The following is a 22,933-nucleotide window of genomic DNA, read 5'->3' as shown; positions in this document are numbered from 1 at the left end:
ATTCAAAGCAATATATATATGTGTGCACGTGAATAAATTTATAAATATGTTTTTCCAGTCAAAGCAATAAATATATAAATAAATATGTATATATAATATAAAAATTAAGAATATGATTTTTTTAGAAATGATAACTATCATCCGCTTATAAAGAAAGTGAATTACCTTATATACAATTCATAATAATAATGTCTAAATATTGTCTAAATAATATTTGATAATAGATAATATTCTTATGATTTGAAAGAAATAATAATGAAAAAAAAAATCCTAAAAAATAAAAAAATATCCTAAGACATATATGGCCTGACCATGCCACTAACATCAATCACTGTACTCACAGTAACGAAACGTATTTTGATGATATAAAGACACATGCAAATGGAAGAGATTTGCAGAGACCCTTTATCTTTTTCTTCTGACTCATCATGCATCAACCCTAGATGTTCTTTTTTAAAATTATTGTTGCTAGCTCCATTATTGGAAATGGAAAATGGAATTACAAATAAATTCCACTGTTTGATTTGGTTTTGAATATTCTTGCAATTTCAATGTAATTATCATAATTCTATCTAGAGCTGTAAATGTGGGTCGGGCGTGGGCCGCCCGGCCCACATTCAATTCGTGCCGGCCCATTTTTGAAATAGTAGGCCCAGCACGGCCCATGGGCCCGGCCCATGTCATGCCGTGCTCGTGCCGTGTCGGGCCTAAGTCGGGCCGGCCCACTTTCCTTATTCGGGCCGGCCCACTTTCTATATTTGGGCCCAAATTTGGGCCCACTTTTTTTTTTGCTAAAAAAATGTGAGGGTGGAGAATTGAACCCTCCACCTCCTCTTTAACCATCAATGGACTTACCACCACACCAAATACATTTCTTTGTTTAAATTATAATTTTAGATATTTTTATTTATTTTTTAACAATATTTTATACAAAATTATATCAAAGATAATTATTATAATTTTAATACCTACTAATAAATGCTAAAAATTTAACTAACAAATCTTAAAATAAATTAATATACTTATAAAAATATAAACATTGAAAAAGATAAGACATATATTATCATTTTAATTTATTAATTATTGACAAATAAAAATTTATTATGATTATTAATGTCAAAATATCGGGTTTTTTATCGTGTCGTGCTTTCGGGCTAGTTTGTTCGTGCTTTCGTGTCGTACCTTCGGGCTTGTCGTGCCGTGCCGTGCTAAGCCCGTGTCGTGCCGTGCCTGGCCTAAGCCCATATTTTTTCGTGCCGTGTCGTGCTCGTGCCTCCCGGGCTCGTGCCGGTTTCGTGCCGTGCTCAAAAGCCCGGCCCATATTTACAGCTCTAATTCTATCATAATAATAATACAGAGAATGATTCTAAGCAAGTACTAGATAATAATATCATCATGGAATAACCACGTAATTAAATACTCTCTTTGTTATATATGAAAAGGGTTATGGAGTTGGAGTCAATGGTAAGATATAAGAGCCGGTTTCTATGAAGTAATTAATAAAGTCTTGAATCGAAACTAGGGTTAGACAAAAAAGGACAAGGCCCCATAATTATTAGCCTATATATATATATATATATATATTGCTTTTCGGTGCCCGAAAATAAATTTTGAATCTGACGATTAAGAAAGACTAGATTCTCTTAGATATTTTTATTACTGGAGAATTGGTAAGGGGTACTAGTAGTGTCAAGTAGTATATAGTTATTGTTATAATTTAATATCGGGTCTTATATATTTTAATTTAATAAGTATTATGCAGTATTGTTAAGCAATTATGAGGTGACACCACATAAGATATCACTAATCAATTATGAGGTGACACCTCGTATTACTACAACAAATATTACTATTACCGGCGGAGGATCCCGCCGGTAATACATGGTGCGTCCGCCGGTATTCCGTATTACCGGCGGAAGTCTGCCGGTAAAACCCCGCCGGTAATAATCGGTCGATATTACCACAATTACCAACCGACTGACACACCCGCCGGTATTGTATTAATACCGGCGGATTAATAGAGGCGGGACTCCACCGGTGATGTGTAACGTTGTGACCCGTTTGACTCGTTTATTACCAGCGGGTTCCGCCTCTATTAATCCGCCAGTAATAAAATACTAATATTAAAATATAATAATTAATTTTATTTTATTTCTTAATAAATAAACATATAATACTTATTTAAAAATAATAATATTTAACATAAATTATAATTAATAACACAATTAATATTCATCAAACAAAATATAACATTTTAATTAATCATAAAATTAACTTAATAAAATACAAATTGTCTCATTTTAATTACATATGAACTAATTATAAAATAAACATAATAAAATTTCAATTGTCTTAATATAATTAAAAAACATAATCTAATTATTATTGTTTTGATCGGGCCAACTTGGTGTAAAATATTCATTAAGATCAATATCTTGATCACTAGTATTAGGGCGCGGCAACAGTGGTGAAGCAAACTGTGATGCTTGTGTAGAGTGCTGCTGCGAAGATGATCTAAATTGTCGAGTATGTGGTCGCGGCGAGGGAGACTGATGCAAAAAACTCTCAAACTGACCATACCTCTGCTGCTGCGACGAACTCACAAATTGACCATACATCTGCTGTGGATGCTGCTGCTGCGATGAATCCCCGAAGTCACGACGCCTAGGATGTGACGTCTGAGATCCTGCAGGGACGTCGGGGTAATAAAAAGGAGGGGACTGGGAGGAGCGTCCATACATGTTTGGATAATTCTGTTGAGGTGGATACAAATATTGTTGTTGTTGTGGCATCGACCAAGGAGGTGGACTTTGAGAAGATATACCACCTTCAGGTTGTGATGGTAAATATCGTTGGAGAAGGCTTTCAAACCGCGACTCAGTTTCTGTACTGGTATGCTGAGGATTACCAGATGGACCTTGTTGAGATTTCAACATCCGGATCTCTTCACACATTGACTTAATTATTTCCGCCATAGTAGCCATGTCTTCCTGAGGTGTATGAGCAGGTTGGACCTGTGACTGACTTTGACTTGTGGAGCTGGAAGCTGATTTTTTCCCTTTGCCTTTGCTGTAACCTACTCCTCTTTGAAAGTCAGACCTCTCCCCAAGTACTTTACTCATAATCTCGTACTGATCAATCGACGAGGATTCAGAAGCAGATCCAGTTTCAGATCCCTCCGTCGGTCCTTGAGACTGGCTTTGAAGTCGTGCTCTCTCAAGCTCTTCCGTCATTTTTTCCTGTTCATAAAAAGTGTTAAAAACACATCAGTAACATAGTTTAATGAAAATAATAACACAAAAGTTTAAACTTACAAAAGTTTCTCGAGCTGTGTCGTTGATAAAAACTTTTGTCGATTTTCTCAAATGGCTATCTTTCCAAGTATCAATAACATGTTCATCAGGGTTCGCCTATACAAATTTAGAGATAGGAAGTTAGAATGTAAAATTTTGTTAAATTAAATTAATATTTTTACTTACAAATTGGTGACGCTTAGCTGCCATCGATTTTGTGCCTTGCGTCGATGTATACTTCATTTCTTTTATGTTTTTCTTGTTTTGGTTGGATCGCGCGATAAATTTTGGGCTAAAAAACAACTGAACAATATCTTTCCAACTCTCCTTGGAGCAATGGTCAGGTGGGGCAACTAAAACACTCTGCAAATCTTCCGGATTAGAGTAATATTTTTTGAAGTGAGTATGTCTGATGTTCTTTCTCTCATAATATCTTTTGCGCACTCTGTGTAGATAGTTTTCATAACTCTCTCGGGTTCTGGATGACCATCAACATTATAAAAATACTACATTAAAAATAACACGTTAGTTTAGTTTGTAAATGATTTTAATAAAAAAATTATACCACAAGACTTGTTCTAAATTTGTACCTTCATCCTTTGTACGACTTGTTCCTTAAATTGTTGAGGTACATCAGCGAAATCCAAGTAATGTCCTGTCAACAACAAGGTGACTTGGAGGCCTATCTCGCGGACAAAAGCTTGGTCCTCCAAGCCAACCACTTTGTCCGTCCTAGGACCAAGCTGAAGATCTAGTGGTTTCCCGGCATTTCGCCTTCGAATTTCAAGTGGCTTCGAATTAGCCAGGCCACGACCCTTTCTTCTCGGCACTTCAGCTATCCACATTTTCAAGAATAACCAAAATTTGAAATATTAATATATATTAAACATTCGTTGAGCTTGACTTTCAAGCTATGAGCAAAATTTGAAAATTATTATTAACCTGACTCGCAGGAAAAGAGTACTCTACTAGGATCTGGCGGGTGTAGACCTCCACCATCTCCGCCGTGAGAGGTGGCTATATCTACTGACATTGTACTTAGGAACAAAAATGATTAGTTAATATTAAATTATTAGTTAGTATCAAATATCACCAATGGAAATGAACAAAATGATTACAAGTCTCATATATTATATTTTAAACAATTGTCTTTATTACAAAAATATAAAAACTAAGTAGAATAATCACTATCACTTTCATCATTAATTAAATTAACATCAATCGGAGACACATGATTAACATCATCTTCACAAATATCAACTAGCAATTCATCTTCTTCATCGACTTCTTCTTCGCCTAAGTCGTCATTTATGAAATTTTCATCCAATTGATCAGCAGGTGAATTTTGTATAGTGCCAATATATGTTGCAGGTTCATGAGATTCCATAACCAACTGACTGAGATCCACGGTCAACACAAAATTTGATGAGTTTCTGTCATGTACAACATCAACATCTGCATCAGCTTCATCGTCCTTGATGTCCCAAATTTGACGATGATTGACATTCTCAACAATTTTCCAGTGTCGGCCTCTAAGTAGATTATCGAGATAGAATACTTGCTTAGCTTGGCTAGCAAGTATATAAGGCTCATCTTTGTACCATTCGCTACTCACGTTTATACTGGTGATATTCAATTAGATAATGTTATTTAATAAAAAATTAAATCAAATTATTTAATTAAATAATGTTGAATCAAAATTTTATTATTTAATTAATTAAAAAATAAATTATTATAAGATATGTAGTAATTTTTAATTAATCATTATTAATTGTAAAAACTTTTATTAAATAAAATTTTCAATTTCTATATTCAAATAATTTAATAATAGTTAATATTATTAATTATATAACATTAACTATTAAATTATATAATTAATAATATTAACTATTTAATTAATCATTATTAATTTTTAAGATTTGTATTAAATTAAATTAAATTATTCAATTAGATAATGTTATTTAATAAAAAATTAAATTAAATTATTTAATTAAATAATGTTGAATCAAAATTTTATTATTTAATTAATTAAAAAATAAATTATTATAAGATATGTAGTAATTTTTAATTAATCATTATTAATTGTAAAAACTTTTATTAAATAAAATTTTCAATTTCTATATTCAAATAATTTAATATTAGTTAATATTAGATAATAATATTTAATAAAAAAATTAAAATAATTTATTATAATAATTTATTATTTATTTAATTAATCATTATTAATTTTAAAGACTTATTAAATTAAATTATTTAATAAAAAAAGTTGAATCAAAATTTTATTATTTAATTAAATAAAAAAGATAGTAAAAGATAAACTAGCTTAATAAGCAAGTAGTAAAAGATAAACTAGTTTTATCATTCACAAACATTAATGTTAGCCTCTAATATTTCTTATAGGATCATTTGAATTTCACAAAACATAAACACAAATAATATCATACTACCCCACTCAATAAATCAATAAATGAATTATTTAAATTCAACAACACAACAGTTACCAAAACTCATTCAGACATTTCATCGAATACTATACATGCATATCTTAAAACTTAAAATATTACTCAAAACTAAAATACACCATCAGCACTACATGGGAATCGATCGAATGAATTTTATCCATGCTATTTCAAAATATAATAAACCCAATTCCATACAAATCAAACTCAATCACAGTTATAAACAAAATAGCCAAAAAGCTTGTACGATTCTCAGACCAAATCAAACAACCAAACATTATTAAATTCATTTTCACTTTAAATTAAACTTACCTGAAATGATACCTCACAAAGGCTTTTCGAAATGGACACCTTGGACGATCGGAACACCACAATTTCTGGGAAGAAAGTTGAGAAGACACAATCTCTCAAGGCCTTCACTGTGTAAAGCCTTAGCATTAAAAAAATATAGATCATAATTTTACAGTTCAAAATATACATTAAAAAAATGGACTGAATGTACCTAGTCGCCGTTTATGGAGCTGTCTGCAGGAGGGACAGAGGAGAGGACGCCTGAAGCTTTTGGGGTCCAAGAAAATGGCAGTCGGAGTAGCATGAGGGAGAAGAATGGGTCGGGGCTGGATTGCACAAGGGACGTCGGAGCAAAAAATGTTAGAAGACGAAGAACAAACAGAGATTATATAATATTATTACCGGCGGGTCTCCGCCGGTAATACAACATCACCGGCGGGTCCCGCCACATTTAATCCGCCGGTAATGCACTATCACCGGCGGGTCCGCCGGTATTATACTATTACCGGCGGGTCCCGTCGCTATCACCAGAACCCCGCCAGTAAAATCCCCGCTTGTAATAAATTTGAAACCGGTCCCCGGGCATTATATTAGCGGCGGACAATCCGCCTCTAATAATGGGAAAGTCCGCCGCTAATAAAAAAATTAATTTTTTATTTTGATTTCCCCATTATTAGCGGCGGACCCAGTACTCCACCGCTAATATACTGTACATTACCGGCGGAGTTAGTCCGTCGGTAATATTTCCGTCTCTAAAACCTCTTTTTCTTGTAGTGTATAGTATTGGCCACCTTTTGTCAAATAGTAACAATCTTATTAAAGTGTTATATATAACAATTTTTTTTATATTACGTATACTTATATAGGACAATTCTTTTATAGGAACTTCACTTTAAGCCCTACCGGTGGAGCTTTCAGTGTTCTCGACCCGTGAGCAGTTTTCGGCGCGATTTTTTTTATGACTGTGCATATTGTAGCTATTTAGAGATCCATGCAAATTTTTAGAAAATTCCGAATAGTTTACAATACCGAAAATTATGTTCAAATATGTTATTTTCCACACGTATAAAAAAAATTAGTCACGCGTGCAACAACATGTTTGAACAAAGTTTTCAGTAATGTAAACTATTCATAATTTTTTAAAAATCGTGTTGGTGCTCTAAATAGCTACAATATACATGGTCATAAAAAAAAATCGCGTCGAAAACTGTTCAAAAATCGAGAACACTGAAAGCTTCACCGGTAGGGCTTAAAGTAAAACTACTATAAAATAATTGTCCTACTTATATATAGTTTGAATTAATTCAATGAACAGATCCGTCTGCAAACCCATAATCCATCGCTCATCGATCAACATTCCCAACCCAATGTTGGAAAATTCATGGCCGACAAGCCACGCAACAACATCAATCTCATGATCCCATTCACTCCATCACCCTTTTCTCTTCTCACGTATAATTCTATTCAGTGACTGCTCATGCATGTGTGAAAGAATATATTTGGGAAAGCCTTGATGAGATGAATAATGAAGAATGTACTCTTCGGTGGTTAAGATATAATAAAATCCTTCGTATCTATAATTATACAAATATATAGGAGAATTTTTTTTACAGGGGCTTCACTTTAAGCCTTACCGGTAGGACTCTCAGTGTTTACAACCCGTGAACAGATTTCGACGTGATTTTTTTTTTATAACCATGTATATTGTAGCTATTTAGAGCATCCTGCAAATTTCTCAGAAAATTCCGAATAGTTTACAGTACCAAAAACTAGGTTCAAACATATTGTTGCACGCGTAACTAATTTTTTTTATGTGCGTGAAAAATATGTTTGAACCTAATTTTCGGTCATGTAAACTATTCAAAATTTTCTGAAAATTTGTAGAATAATCTAAATAGCTACAATATACATGGTCATAAAAAAAAGTTGCGCCAAAAACTATTCACGGGTCGAAAAATACTGAGAGTCTTACCGATTGGACTTAAAGTGAAACCTCTATAAAAAAAATTTATCATTTATATAATCAATAAAGCAGCAGGATAAAGTCCTAATTTCGAGACATGAATATTTGTAATAGAAATATAAATGACAGAGACAAGTAACTGCAACTTGCGGCATTGACAGACAAAAAGAGCAAAGAAAGTGCATTATTCATATTTGAGATGAGTGGCCTTTGTTTAGCCCTATATATATATATATATATATATATATATATATAATATATATTTATATAAATATATATATATATTTATATACTCATCATATTATGTATATATGTTTTTGTTACCCTACCATTCATGGCTTTTAGTGTTTCCCGTGAATATCGTGTGAGCTTTAACATTTAGATATTTCTATACTTTCTACAATTATTATTTACATCTATTGTTAAAACGCTTTCATATTTTACTGTCTAAACTACACTCCATTATACAATTCTTACATTGTATCAGAATCTAAAAATGTTCTAGTGAGCATACTCGGCCCAAAAACACTTAAATAAAATAACATGAAAATAGCAACAACAAAAAAAGCACCACAACTCATAACTATCAAAATAAATAAATGAGCTAATAGCCGGCCAAAAGAGCCTAAAATATTGTCCAAATAAGAGTGAGCCAAAAGAGTCATTAATGTTTCAATAGTTCAAGATTTGTGATCATAAATAACCACCATTTTGAGGGGATGTTAGTGTGTCCCACATGGAAAGTCTGTGAGCACATTCAACTATATATAAGAGCATCGATTACTTCACTCATCACCAATTAGTTTTGAGATGGAATCTCATGTTACTTATTCCTTTCAATCCTATGCTTATACTTTCTACCATTACTATCCACATCTATTTTTAAAACACTTTCACATCTTATTGTATAAACTATATTCAATTATACATTCATACAATGCACTATTTTATTTATCCAAATAAATGAAGTGGCCCTTGATATGACATATAGGTCCTTTATTCTATTATATATAGTGGAATTATATGAATGAAATAATAGAAAAGAGAAATGAAGAAATTGTTTTACAATTCTAACTTGTGGTAATCTAAAACTAAAACAAATATCTAAAAAACGATATTTTTTATGAACTTGGTTGTTAAAGCTTTTGGATGGCTAGAAAGCTTTCTAGTGAAATGAGTAGATAACGCGGTTTATTAATAAATTGACTAATATAGTAGTATTGGCATTATTATATAAATATATATATAAATAAAATGACATAAATATATAAAATGAAAAATTAAACCAAAATATTGTGTCTAATGATATTTTTTTTTTTTTTTATGAATAAGAATCAATGCATTACTCAAAAGCCAAAGTTTACAACCAACCAATACAAAACCAACCAAACCAGCCACAAATACAACTAATTTGTACTAAGCTTAGTGACCCAATCTCTATCTATGGATTTAGCCTTTTTAGGCATTACAAGAGTGATCCTAACCTGAAGCTCCCTAATTACTCTTTGTACAGTATTATCTACAAGCCATAACTTGTTGTTCCAGAACACATCATTTCGAACTCTCCAAAGGTGATAAACAAGAGCGGCAAGCGCAGCATACAAAAAGCTCTTCCAGATAACACTCATCCTCTTAGCTTTATGAATCCAACGAATTAAATGCATCAGATTTAAGGAAGCCGAATTCCAACCCAACCCCTGCTTAAGCTTCTGCAAACAGACCCTACTATAATGACAGTGAAAAAAGAGATGATCAATGCTCTCAATATCATCACCATAAAGCAGACAAGATTGATCCATTAAAGGCTGAAACTTATGCAGCTGATTTCTAGTACGCAGCCTTTGCAACATAACCAGCCACAGCACAAACCTATGCTTCGGAATGCTCAGCCTATCCCAAACAATTTTGCTCCAGCTAACAGCAAGAGACTGCTCAAACAAAAGGTCATGACCAGCTTTAATGCTATACCTCAAAGCTGCAAATTTAGACAGATCAACCTAGCTTTGAAAGCATCTTTGACAGCAACTAACCTCTTCCAATACCAGCTGCAGTCTAGAGGCGCCTGGTAATCCCACCAGTTTCTGTCCATCAAGTATACACTATTAATCCATTTCACAAACAAATTATCTTTTTTGGTGGCAATTGCCCAAACATACTTTCCCATTGCAGCCATATTCCAATCAATAACATTCCTAAAGCCTAAACCCCCAGCTTTCTTGGGCGAACACACATGATGCCAAGCTACTAAACCCGGACTATTACTGCCAGCCAGACCCTTCCAAAGATAAGCTCTGCAAACAGCTTCAACATCCCTTAATAATCGTTTAGGAAGGATCATTATTTGAGCCCAATAAGAGTGTATAGTGATTAAAACAGAGTTGATTAAAGTAGCTCTTCCCATATAAGACAAGTTCCTTGTGCTCCAAACCTTGATTCTAGCTACCATTTTCTCAAGAATACCATTACACTCAGCTGCTGAGATTTTTTTTGAACAAACAGGTATGCCAAGGTACCTGAAAGGAAGATAAGCTCGAGTAAAACCTGACATATCTAGCACTCGAGACACCTATCCTAATGATTTTTTTTTTAAATTAAATAAATAATATTTTAAATCACAAACTACCATATTCAAGGTACAAACACATTCATGATATTGGTATAAAAGTGCAACATTTTAAAAACATTGAGTATATTTACCGCAAAAAAAAGTTTGGGTATAAAAGTATAACATTTTGAACACATTTAATATATTTACCACAAAATAAAAAATTAAGTATAAAAGTGTAATTTTTTTAAAATATTAAATATTTTAGCCGCTATTTCCTATATTTTTAATTAAGAATTTAAATGAAACGCTTAATAAATGATTGTGACTTTTGCACTTAAAATCCCAAAAGAAAGTACACATGTGCTATTGTTAAATTAGCTATCTTTCTATAATATTTGGTAGCACTTTAATTATTAGCTGATTCTTATCCTTTTAATGAATTTCCTTTTTACTAAAGATAAAGCAAATTATTGTGGTCGTTAATATTCTACAAAAATAAGTGACAGCATTTATAGTTCTTTGAAATGCTCATCATTTTTAAAAAGTTTGTTTTGTTGAAGAAGAAATCTCAAAGTTTTGAATTTCATACTCAAATACGTGCAGGGAGATGAAAAAAAAATCCAATTACTGTTTCTTGTTCGAATAAAAAATAGGAGTTGTTTATTAAATATATATATTTTTTAAAATGTGTTAAGTTTTCAAAAATATAATTTTTAAATATTCATAATTACAAAAATATCGTATTAAAAAAAATAACTAGAAAACAACTTAGCAAGTCCATCAATCCAAAATAAACTAAATAAAAAACAATATATATATATATATAACAACTAAATATCAACATAAAATAAATAAAAATATAAAAAATTTCTTAAAATCGTAAAATTGAAAAAAAAGAAAAAAAGTTTGGCCATTATTAAAATGTTATTTTTAGTAAAATTAAGTAATTTTTGTAAAAATCTCTAAAATATCATGTCATGTTTGAAATTTATTTAGTTTAGTTTAGTAAGTTTATAAAATTGACTAGTATTAGCATTATAATATAATTATATACACTGTAGAACACTAGGATTAGTAAGATTTAATTGATGTTGTATAAAACTTAGTTTAACTAAAATTAAATAATTCTTTTGATAGAATTTTTAAATTATTTTATATTTTTATAACAGTTTTCAAATAATTTTTAATGTTATAAAAATATATATTTTTATAACAGTTTTCAAATAATTTTTAATGTTATAAAAATATATATTTTAGTTTTTTTATTAATTAATTAAAATTAAGACAAAATTAGTGTCATATATGAATTTAGCAACTAAAAAATTACTTAGTGATGTTTTAAGTGTAATATTTCAGACTATTTATTAATTTTTGCTGTAAAAAAATTACAATTTAACGACTTAAGTACATACTTTTAGACTACTTGCTATTTTTTTTCAAAATAAATACTTAATAACTTAGTACAACCTTTTAAATTAATTACTGAATTTCGCCATAAATTTATCTTATCATTAATAATGTAATTAATGATTTGGTGATTGATTTGAATTTTCAAATTTATCAAACTTATTTTAATTGATTATAATATAATTACAAAATTAAATCACGTTTATTTATAAATTATACGTTTTAAGGATTTTTTTTTTTTAAATTTCGATATAAAAATATATTATAACTTATTGAAAATTAGTGTAATAAATTTTATTTTAGAAATTAGATATTAAAAGAACCATTTTTTTCACATATTCTTCAAAGGTCAGCTGTTAACGGGCAACAATGAAAGACTGATGGCACACCAAAACCTAAATTGAAAGGGTTTTGTTGTCAATTATTTTTAATAAAGAATTTAAGTGAAACGTTTTATACGTAATAGGGTCGTGCAAAAGATTTTACAAACTGCTCAATTCGAATAAACCCTCCAAACCAAACAAAAAAAACCGACAAAAAGTGTAACCCGAATAACCTGACAAAAATTCAAATTGTCAAATTATTATATTAGGCGGTTTGTGAATTATACCAATCTGCCCAAATAACCCAAATAAACCGATTAAAAGTCTTTTTTTTATTTACACATATATATTACGTATATTATGACATATATTATATGTAATATTAAATATTATTGTTAAATTTTTAACAATGAATTTAGAATAATGTTTTAAAATATCAATTTATAATAATATGTCTAAACTTAAAAGATGTATCAGATTAAAGGTGTTGCAGTTTGTATCAGATTGGAATTGGTTTGAACCAATGAAACTTTCGTGAATTATAAAAAAAAACTTGGAAGATGTATACTATATTTTTAGTTTGTTGAGTCTAATTATTTGAACATTTAAGAAAAACTTAAAATTAGTTTGGGCGGGTTAACCCGACCAAACCATCTATAACATTGGACGGGCTAAATTTTTTTCTTCTTAATTAGACGGGTTCGAGTTAGATTTTTACAACCTAATTTTTACATTGGATTGATATGAACAGACAAATCTTCCCCTAAGAGCATCAATAGTGCAACCAACCTTGTGTGTTGTCAAAAGTACATAAATCAATATAAAATATTATTAATTTTTAAAAAACAAAATAGACAACGCTGCCTTAAAGGAACAACTTCTCTAGCCACAACAAATAGAAATCTCACTTGGCAATACCATGTTGACATTTTATCTCACAAATATAATCAAGCCACTTCTTTAGCTACAAGCGTTGTGGATGCTCTAATAAATAATAGTGACTTTTGAGCTTAAAATTCCAAAACAAAATACAATTGTGCTATTAATTAGCCAAAACAAGGGCAAGTCCACTTTAGTTATTCTTGTTATAATGTAATGACTGATGTTTAGTAGTCATTGTCCTAGGGAGGCTAATAGAGTGACTCATATTGTTAAATTAGCTGTCTATATAGAAAATGACAATACATATTTGGTGTCTCTGTATTGTAAACACTTTATTGGCTGATTCTTATCCTTTTAATTAATTTCCTTTTATTAAAAAGACAGAAGTAATATAGAATAAATTTACAAAGGATAGTTTTACGGTAGACCCCTAATATGAGATCACGCAGTATGTTTGTGGGATGTGGCACATACAATATTTCTTTTATAATAGTATTTTTTAGAATAATTAATTAAAAACATTTAGTTTAATGCTGAGCGATTTCGATTTATAATAGGGTAAATAGGAAATTGTTTCCATAAATTATAGTTTTTGTAAAATTTTGCTCCTTAATTTTTTTTCATGGCAAAAATCTCTCATGAATTATAGTAAATATTGTAATATAACACTAATGTTGCGCTAATATGACAAGATTTAACAGTCTTAACATGCAAATACATATATATAGTGGTATAAATATAAATTGGTGAAAATTGCATTTTTTTCTAAGTGTTTTTGCAATCTGACCTACTTTTGATAATTTTTTGCAAAATGGCCTGTGTAAAATTCGACCAGTTGTCTAAATTTTTCAACTAGTTGTCTAAAATTTTCAACCGGCTGCCTGAATTTTTCGACCACCTGTCTAAATTTTCGACTTGCTTTTTAAATTATGAGAGTCAATTTTGCAAAGAATTATTAAAACTTGGTTAGAGTGCAAAATGACTTTAAAAAATAAGCCATTTTGCCAAGGGACCCATATAAATTTTGAGAATACATATTCACTACAAAAAAAAGGTTCAATACCGAGAACATTATACCGACAACATGTCCTCGGTATAGACATTTCATATGCGCGGGACATTTTCGCGGTTCTGAATAGGTTTAGTTGCTATACCGAGGACCTATACCGAGAACATGTTCTCGGTATAGGGTTTATAAATATCACACTCAGCCGCGAAGCCCCTTCTCCTTCCTCTCTGGTTTCTCTGGGTTTTCTCCGAAACCTCCGCCTCCCTCCGCCGATTATAGTCGTTTTCCTCCATAAAAGCTCGGTTTTAAGCCCCAAAATTGCCAAGGGTGAAGGAATTTCTGTGTATTTGTTGAAGGTATGGTTTATTTATTCATTTTATATATATATATATTTATGAAATTGTATAATGATATTTTCTAATTTTTGTTTGAAGGTTGGGTATTCGGTTTTTGTTGGATTATAGGGATTGCTAGCAAGATATTGAAGGCATTGGTAAGTTTTTTTTAATTTTTCTGTATTTTTTTAATTTTTTTTTCAATTTTTGAATAATTTATGTTTTTTTATATAAATAATATAATATTAATTTTAATAAAAATCTGAAATAATTATATTAGATAGAATGTATTTATTTTTAGGTTTTCAAAATAAGTATTAGTAAAAATGATATTAGGAATTAGAAAATTGTTAAATGATTAATTAGTATTTTTTTTAAATAAATTCTATGTTGTGTTTGGTGAATTTTATGTGTATTAAACATATTAGTAAACATATTAAATATTTGAGTGTTAATTTGAAAATTTTGGTGGTAATGTTAGTATGTTGTTGTTGTCAATTTTAATTTTTTTGCTTATGTTAGTAGTAAAAATTCAGATTTTATGAATATTGATGATTAATTTGTTGTTGTTAATTTTTAGTAGAATTTTAATATTTTGGTTAGAAAATTGAATAATTAATAAAATTTAGACTAATAATTATAAATTATATAGTTATTTAAAATGAATTTGTAATGCTCTCTGCATGATCTGGGTCTGGATATTTTTTATGTGTTATTTGCAGGATTTTAAATTTTGGGATAGATGAAAATATAGTCGTTATGCTGCCGAATTTTTTATAGAATTGTAAAATTTAGAGATATTGTGAATATTAGTAGAAGTACTCAATAAAATTTCTAATTTAATAAATAGTGAATTGATAAGTAAAATCATTTATTTTAAAATTAAGATTAAAAAAATTAACATTAACATTATGCAACTAAATTTTAATAAAAATAAACATTAATTAAATAATTTAAGTAATAATTAAATCCTAAAGTAGTTAAATAAATTTTAAACAAATCTTAGAATTTTTTTTTAAATTAATCAAACTATTCAATAAAGCATAAGTAAAATATGTAATTTAATAAATACTAAATTAATATGTAAAAAAATAATATGTGTTAGTTCTGATTAAATAAAATTAACAAATATATTATTAGAAAACCATTATTAAAATTAAAATTAAAATTAAAAAAATTAAATTTAATATTTGTTAGTTTTAATCATTATTAAAATTAAAATTAAAAAAATATGTTTTTAATATTATTTGTTAGTTGTTTTTAATTTTTCTGTATTTTTTTTAATATTTTTTTTCAATTTTTGAATAATTTATGTTTTTTATATAAATAATATATTTTAAAATTAAGAATAAAAAAAATTAACATTAACATTATGCAACTAAATTTTAATAAAAATAAAAATTAATCCTAAAGTAGTTAAATAAATTTTAAACAAATTTTAGAAATTTTGTTTAAATTAATCAAACTATTCAATAAAGCATAAGTAAAATATGTAATTTAATAAATACTAAATTAATATGTCAAATTTAAATAAGTTTAATAATATTTACACTGAAATATATTATAGTTAGATATCATAAAACAACATAATTAACTTCAAAAAGCATAAGACATTAAAAAAACATATTTAATTATATTTGCTTTTTTCTTTGGTAATAAGAAATTATTACCAAAGATATAATAGTATTATTATCACATAGTGATAATATTATATTTTTTTAGTGTTCATCACAAGAAGCCTTAGACCCGTTTAGAGAGGGTGAGTCATTGAAGACTCTTACATTTGCCTCTCTCTGAATTAGGACACACACAAATTGATTGTAAGTTTGATGATTAGTGTTCCGTGCAGTGCTACATTCATACAATGTCGATCGACAAGAGTTGGATTAATTTGACAGATCGATTATCCGATGAGTATGAGGCTGGTGTGATGGATTTTCTCCAGAGAGCCCGGCAGTGCGTTGACTCAAGGGGATTGGTGAAATGTCCGTGTAGGAGGTGTGTCAACGTTGAATTTCAGACAATTGATGTATTAGAAAATCATCTTTTTGTAAATGGTTTTCTACGGAAATATACCAATTGGCATTGGCATGGAGAGGATGAAATAATACCAATGAGAGCTCGGATAGATCAAAATGATGAAGATGAGATGATGGATGTTCTCACTGATCTTATGCAAAATGACAATGACGAACAAGCGGAGAATGAGCGCGGTCAAGAGATACCTACAACTGACTACAGGAGTGGGCAACATTATAACGATTTGTTTGCTGAGATCGAGGCTCCATTATTCCCCGGGTGTCAAAATTACACTTCATTGAATTTCCTAGTGAAGTTAATGCATTTCAAAGTGTTGGGAAAAATTCCCAACAAAATATTTGATGGAATGCTGGAGTTGTTACATGATGCATTTCCAGCCCCAAATAAGCTTCCAAAATCGCACTATGCAGCGAAAAGGTTGTTGCGGAAACTTGGATTGGGCTACGAGTCAATCCATGTCTGCAAGCATGATTGCGCACTGTTTTGGAAAGAACATGCTGGAAAAAGCAAATGTCCTGTTTGTGGAGAGGATCGATGGGTGGACAAGAACACCAAGGGAAAGAAAGTGCCTCATAAAGTGATGCGTTATTTTCCTTTAACCCCTAGGTTAATGCGAAAATATGCATCGAGGCACATTGCTCAACATATGAGATGGCATCACGAGCAACGTATAAAAGAAGATGGTGTATTGCGTCATCCTGCTGATGGGAAAGCTTGGAAGGACTTTGACCGAAATAATCCAACATTTGCAATGGAACCCAGGAATGTGCGGCTTGGATTGGCTGCAGATGGATTCAATCCCTTTGGTAATATGAGTCTGTCTTATAGTATGTGGCCAGTAGTGTTGACGACATATAACTTGCCACCATGGTTGTGCATGAGAGAAACTAATTTCATGTTGAGTTTATTAATTCCGGGACCTCATTCGCCAGGAAAAGATTTTGATGTTTTCTTAAGACCATTGATTGATGAGTTAAAAGAATTATGGGTGACTGGTGTACAGACTCGAGATGCAGTCGATGGCAGTTTCTTCACTCTTCGGGCAGCTTTGATGTGGACTATAAACGATTACCCAGCAAGGAGTAGCCTTTCTGGATGGACTGCTCAAGGTTATCATGCTTGCTCTACTTGCAATGTGGCAACACCATCTATTCGTTTACAAAAGAAGGTTGCTTTTTATGGTCATAGACATTTTTTACCAATCAGACATGTCATTAGAAGGGACAAGAAGACATATGGTGTCGTTGAAAAGAGATTACCACCACAGCCATTAACCATGCAAGAAATGTTCACACAAATGAGTTTTATACCTGATTCTCTTCCTGGTAAGCATGTCAGTTATGGCGGCCAAAAAAGAAAGCGTACAAAAGAGCAAGTTGGTTGGCGGAAAAAAAGTATATTTTTTGAGCTCCCATATTGGGCCAACATAATGCTGCGACACAATCTAGATGTTATGCATGTTGAGAAAAATGTGTGTGACAGTTTAGTAGGCACAATAGTTGGGCTGGAGAATAAGACCAAAGACACAGTTAGTGCCAGAGTAGACTTGGAGAAGATGAAGATGAGACCAGAGTTACAGCTGAGGAAGTTGAATGGTCGGATACAAAAGCCTGCGGCCAAATTCACTTTCACTGTTGAAGATCGCCAAAAGTTTTGTCGATTTCTTAAATCAGTGAAGTTTCCAGATGGTTTTGGATCTAACCTAAGGAAAAATGTGATTGACAATGACAATAAGATAACTGGTTTGAAATCGCATGATTGTCACATCATTATGCAACGCCTTTTGCCAGTTGGTGTGCATGCATTCCTAGAGAAATCAATGAGTACAACTATTATTGAGTTATGCACTTTCTTCAAGCTCATTTGTGCGAGAACTCTAAAAGTCTCAGATTTAGAAAAAGTCCAAACTTCAATTGTTGAGATTGTTTGCAAGTTAGAGAATATTTTCCCACCTGCTTTTTTCGATATCATGGTCCATCTACTAATACATTTACCGGAAGAAGCAATACTTGGAGGACCGGTTCACATGAGGTGGATGTATCCTTTTGAAAGGTATATGAAAAAATTGAAGAATTATGTCTGTAACAAAGCACGTCCAGAGGGCTCAATAGCAGAAGGATATGTGGTTGATGAGGCATTAACATTTTGCTCCATGTACTTGAAAGGTGTTGAGACAAAGTTCAATCGTCCAGACCGAAATGTAGATGTTGGTCCATCACTTAAAAAGATGTCGGTCTTTCGATCTCAGGGTCGTCCAATTGGTAAGAAATCATTGACAATTTTGGAAGATGAAGTGAAGAAAATAGCAGATTGGTATATTCTAAACAACTGCAATGAGATCTTGCCATATCTTCGGTAAGTAATTAAAGTAGTTCATCATTTCATTGCATGTTTATTATAACTCTTATTAGTAGCTCTTAAATTAGTTGTTTTTGTTTTTTGCAGAGAGCATAGGGAAATTTTACAGACTAGAGGTGTTGAAAACCTAGACCAATTACATAGAGAGGAATTTCCTAATTGGTTTTATAATAAGATTTATCATCTTCGACAAACAGGATCCTTGGAAGTAGATGAAGAATTAATCTCTTTAGCAAACGGTTCTTCAACTCGTGTTGCGTCGTACCCTGGGTGTGTTGTAAATGGAGTAAGATTTTTGTGTTATGACAGGGACAAGAATCGCAAAACTCAAAATAGTGGAGTCTCTGTAGCGGGTGTCGAAAATAGTACTTATTACGGCCAGTTGGAAGAAGTTTTAGTGATGTCTTATCTTTCTGGTTGTTCTGTTGTATTATTTAAGTGCAAATGGTTTGACACTAATCGGTCTTCAGGATTAAAGTTTGAGCAAAACATAACGAGTATCAAAACCAGTTCGGAGGCCTTCAAAGATGATAAATTTATCTTAGCAACTCAGGCTAACCAAGTTTTCTACATTGAAGACCTTAAAAATAAATCTCATTGGAAAGTCGTCCAAGAAGTGCATCACAGAAATGTGTGGGACATCCCACTAGTTGAAGAACAAGCGGAGGATGTAGAAGTAGATGTTATGCACGACACTAGTTCCTCTAATTTCCAATTATTCGTTGATCTTGGACCGTTGCCACAAATCAGCTTTGAACGTACGGGGGCTCCATTACAATTTGTTGAGATAGATAATGTTGCAATTGAGGAGGAGAGGGAGGAGGAAATGGAAGAAGAAGAGGAGGAGGAGGAAGAGGAAGTGGAGGAGGAGGAGGAGGAGGTTGAATATGAAGATGATGAAGAGGAAGATGAACACATAGAAACCGATGATGATAGTGAAGATTATTATAGTGATAATTAAGTGGTAATTTTATAATATGTTGAAGTAATTATTTTTAACAATAAATAATTTTATATTGTCATTTTTAACTGATAAATGTAATTTTAATATCGATTAATTTGACAGATATGGCTGATGTTATTGCTCAATCTCACGGGGGTGATGGTGGAGGATGCGATCCTCCACGTGGACCGGCAGATATCCCAGCTGATTGTGAACGAGGTAATATTTTACACATTGATATACTCCTTAAAATTTAACAATTAATCCATATTAATTTTAAAATATTGAATTTGCATACAATAGCGCCTCCAAGTAAACGTGGACGCCATAAGGGATTGAACACGCGGGAAAAGAGGGAACAGTTGGGGCGTCCTCTCCCTCTCGAGTGGGATGTGCGGGGGAGAACATATAAAGAGATCGGAGAGTACAGCTCAAATTTCTCAAGAGAGCTCGGATTACTTGTTCGACAGTACACAGATCCGGACTGTCCTCAATGGTCAAAAGTACCAAATGCCTCGAAAGAAAGAATACTTGCACATTTGGAAGTAAGTAGTTTATGTATTTTTATCTTAATTCTTATTTTATGTTATATATGATATTTACTAATAAATGTTTGTAAATTAGGATGATTTGTTTGATATTGGGCGTACTAGATATGGAGAAGGGCATATGCCTGGGATCTTGAGAGGCATTGATACTTCGTGTGCTAAAAAGTATTCTGACTGGAAGTACGATATTAAAGAGCACTTAACGATTAATGGGCCACAAAATCGTTATGGTGGTTGCACGGATACGCAGTGGCAAAAAGCAATTGATTTTTTCCGTCGCCCAGAAATTACGGTATTAATTTCTTGCTAAACTTAACTATCTTAATTAAATATATTACTAACGATAACTTTTTGCAGAAACGTTCTGTGGTCAACAAGGAAAATAGAAAGAAATTGAAAGAGCTTAGCTATGGAGGTTCTCAGTCAATCCCAGCCTTACGCTATAAAAAGGTTAGTTAATTAATTATTTTTTAGTTTATTTTTCTTATTTACGTTTAATTATTAATTTTATAAAAATATATGTACGTGACAGCGCAATTTAGAGACTGGGCAACTTGAGTCCATCCCGGATAGCTGGATGGATACTCACCATAAATCAGGCACAGGGTGGGTGACAGAGACAGCAAAAAATACTTGGGTACGTTAAGTTTTTTTAAACATTTTTCAAATTTTTAATTGTTTCAAAATTTTAATTACATTATACATTGTATCACAGGAGGAATTGCGTGCATACCGCGACACACAGCAGACACAGGCAACTGATACTGAGAGTTCCACACCAGTTTCGAGTGCGCCTGAAGATGAAGACATATCTTTGGTACAAAATGTCTTCGGAAAACGACGGGGCCACCAGAAAGGATATGGACGTATCCTTAACATAAGGGACCGAACTCCATTTGATTTTCGTCCTTCACAAACTAGAGATGAAGAGTTGTCTGAGATGAGAGAGCGTCTTCGACAGTTAGAGGAGCATGTCCGGACTCATTGTATCACCCCGGGATCTCAATCTGCCCCACCACCACCACCCGATGATCCTGATGTTGGAGCACCGACTCAGTAGGACTTATGTATGAATTTTATTACAATTGACTATTACATTATCATGTTTAAGACAAGTCTTTATTTTAATTCAACGAATACACTCTTATGTTTTTTTTTATATCTTTAATATAAGTGTTTTAATTTTATTCTATTTTCTTATATTTAATTCAAAATAAATAAATAAATAAGGGAATAACAAATATAAAAAAAAATTGGGGACAAGTCTATACCGAGGACATTGTCCTCGGTATATACCACCAAGATGTCGGTATGTACCAGTACGATGAGAAATTGAGGTTTGTTGTACCGAGGACATTTGTCACTTTCTACCGAGGACATTATCCTCGGTAAAACGTATACCGAGAACATTTTGAATGTCGTCGGTAGACGTTTTGTTTTTACCGACGCGGCTGTACCGACAACTTTATACCGACGACATTGTCTCGGTATAAACATTGTCTCGGTATAAGATATACCGAGGACATTTCGGCTTATACCGAGGACATTTGTTCTCGGTATAGGCCCTGATTTTTGTAGTGATTGTTACACTCAGATTTCGAGACTAGAGATTATGACCTCGAAAAACTGGATTCATTAAGTATGAGCTCGAAATATATGAAACACATTGCATGGTCCAGTTGTAAAACCTCCGAAGTAAAATGACAGTCTTGAAGACGTAACCTCGGGATTCTTTCTAGGCTCGAAATGGCATGACATCGGGATACATCCGTTACCGAGTACCTTCGAATTGAACAACCCGAGCTTAAGAAGTGCAAGCTCGAGTGTGATAGCCTCGATAGTATTTATTTGCTCCGAGCAGGTCTTGGAGTAAGATGGCAAGTTCGTAACAAGTCCATAAGTCTTGACAGTCACTATGCTGATCGCTGACCTCGAAGATTCGATCAATCTTCTAAGATAACCCGTTGTGCATGTGTGAATATATTTATTATTGTAAAATCCAAATATTAAGGGGATATTATTTAGTTTGTTATTCATTCCCGGGTCTTCAGGGGACGTTTCCTTGTATATAGAAGATGTAGCATTTAATGCCATTATTTTAAATTGATATACAGAATATCTTCCTGAAATATGTGGGAACGGACTCTGTAACCTTCTCTATAAATAGAGAAGGAATGACCATTTGTAAGGGGATGGATAATCTAAGATCTTGAGAGAAAACTTTGGGTAATTCATCCTTGAAGAATTTCCAGAAAACTCTAAGTCTTAATAACACAGACTCGTGGACTAGGCAGATTTAACTGCTAAACCACGTAAAAACATTCTTGTTCCTCTTTAATATTCGTTCGCACCGTAGTTTATATTTTTTAATTGCTCTGCGATTTAAGTTGACGAAAAATGGTGTCAACAGTTTGGTGCTTTCATTGAGAGCATTAAGCAATACGAATATGAGTCTAGTCAGTCGAAGAAGCCTCCCTGAATCAACTATGGCCGCGAATGATCCTAATATTCCTGAAGAAGAAGTTAGCTATCCC

At 32.0% G+C, this 22,933-nt stretch overlaps 2 protein-coding genes across 3 annotated transcripts; one reads left to right on the top strand and one right to left on the bottom strand.

Moving 5' to 3' along the window:
• Positions 1 to 9,412: 9,412 nt before the first annotated feature.
• LOC133825809 (uncharacterized) lies at positions 9,413 to 10,452 on the bottom strand. Its single transcript, XM_062258705.1, has 2 exons — positions 10,037 to 10,452; positions 9,413 to 9,968 (listed from the first exon to the last, which is right to left on the bottom strand). The coding sequence occupies exons 1-2, from the start codon at positions 10,450 to 10,452 to the stop codon at positions 9,413 to 9,415; spliced, it is 972 nt and encodes a 323-aa protein (XP_062114689.1).
• Positions 10,453 to 14,207: 3,755 nt separating this feature from the next.
• On the top strand, positions 14,208 to 21,586 carry LOC133824728 (uncharacterized). 2 transcript variants are annotated; one of them, XM_062257702.1, is made up of 8 exons: positions 14,208 to 14,531; positions 14,610 to 14,668; positions 16,360 to 17,659; positions 20,155 to 20,396; positions 20,476 to 20,691; positions 20,757 to 20,849; positions 20,932 to 21,036; positions 21,115 to 21,586. In XM_062257702.1, exons 3-8 carry the CDS (start codon positions 16,375 to 16,377, stop codon positions 21,457 to 21,459), a joined length of 2,286 nt encoding a protein of 761 aa, XP_062113686.1. In that variant the 5' UTR covers positions 14,208 to 14,531; positions 14,610 to 14,668; positions 16,360 to 16,374; the 3' UTR covers positions 21,460 to 21,586. The 2 variants fall into 2 exon arrangements, with proteins under 2 accessions (XP_062113686.1, XP_062113685.1); XM_062257701.1 differs by lacking the exons at positions 20,476 to 20,691; positions 20,757 to 20,849; positions 20,932 to 21,036; positions 21,115 to 21,586 and having other exon boundaries at positions 16,360 to 18,684; positions 20,155 to 20,360.
• The last annotated feature ends 1,347 nt before the right edge of the window (positions 21,587 to 22,933 follow it).

The sequence above is a fragment of the Humulus lupulus genome, chromosome 3 (genome assembly GCF_963169125.1).
Source record: "Humulus lupulus chromosome 3, drHumLupu1.1, whole genome shotgun sequence".
Lineage (NCBI taxonomy): Eukaryota > Viridiplantae > Streptophyta > Magnoliopsida > Rosales > Cannabaceae > Humulus > Humulus lupulus.
This window is presented reverse-complemented; position numbering and strand designations above follow the sequence as displayed.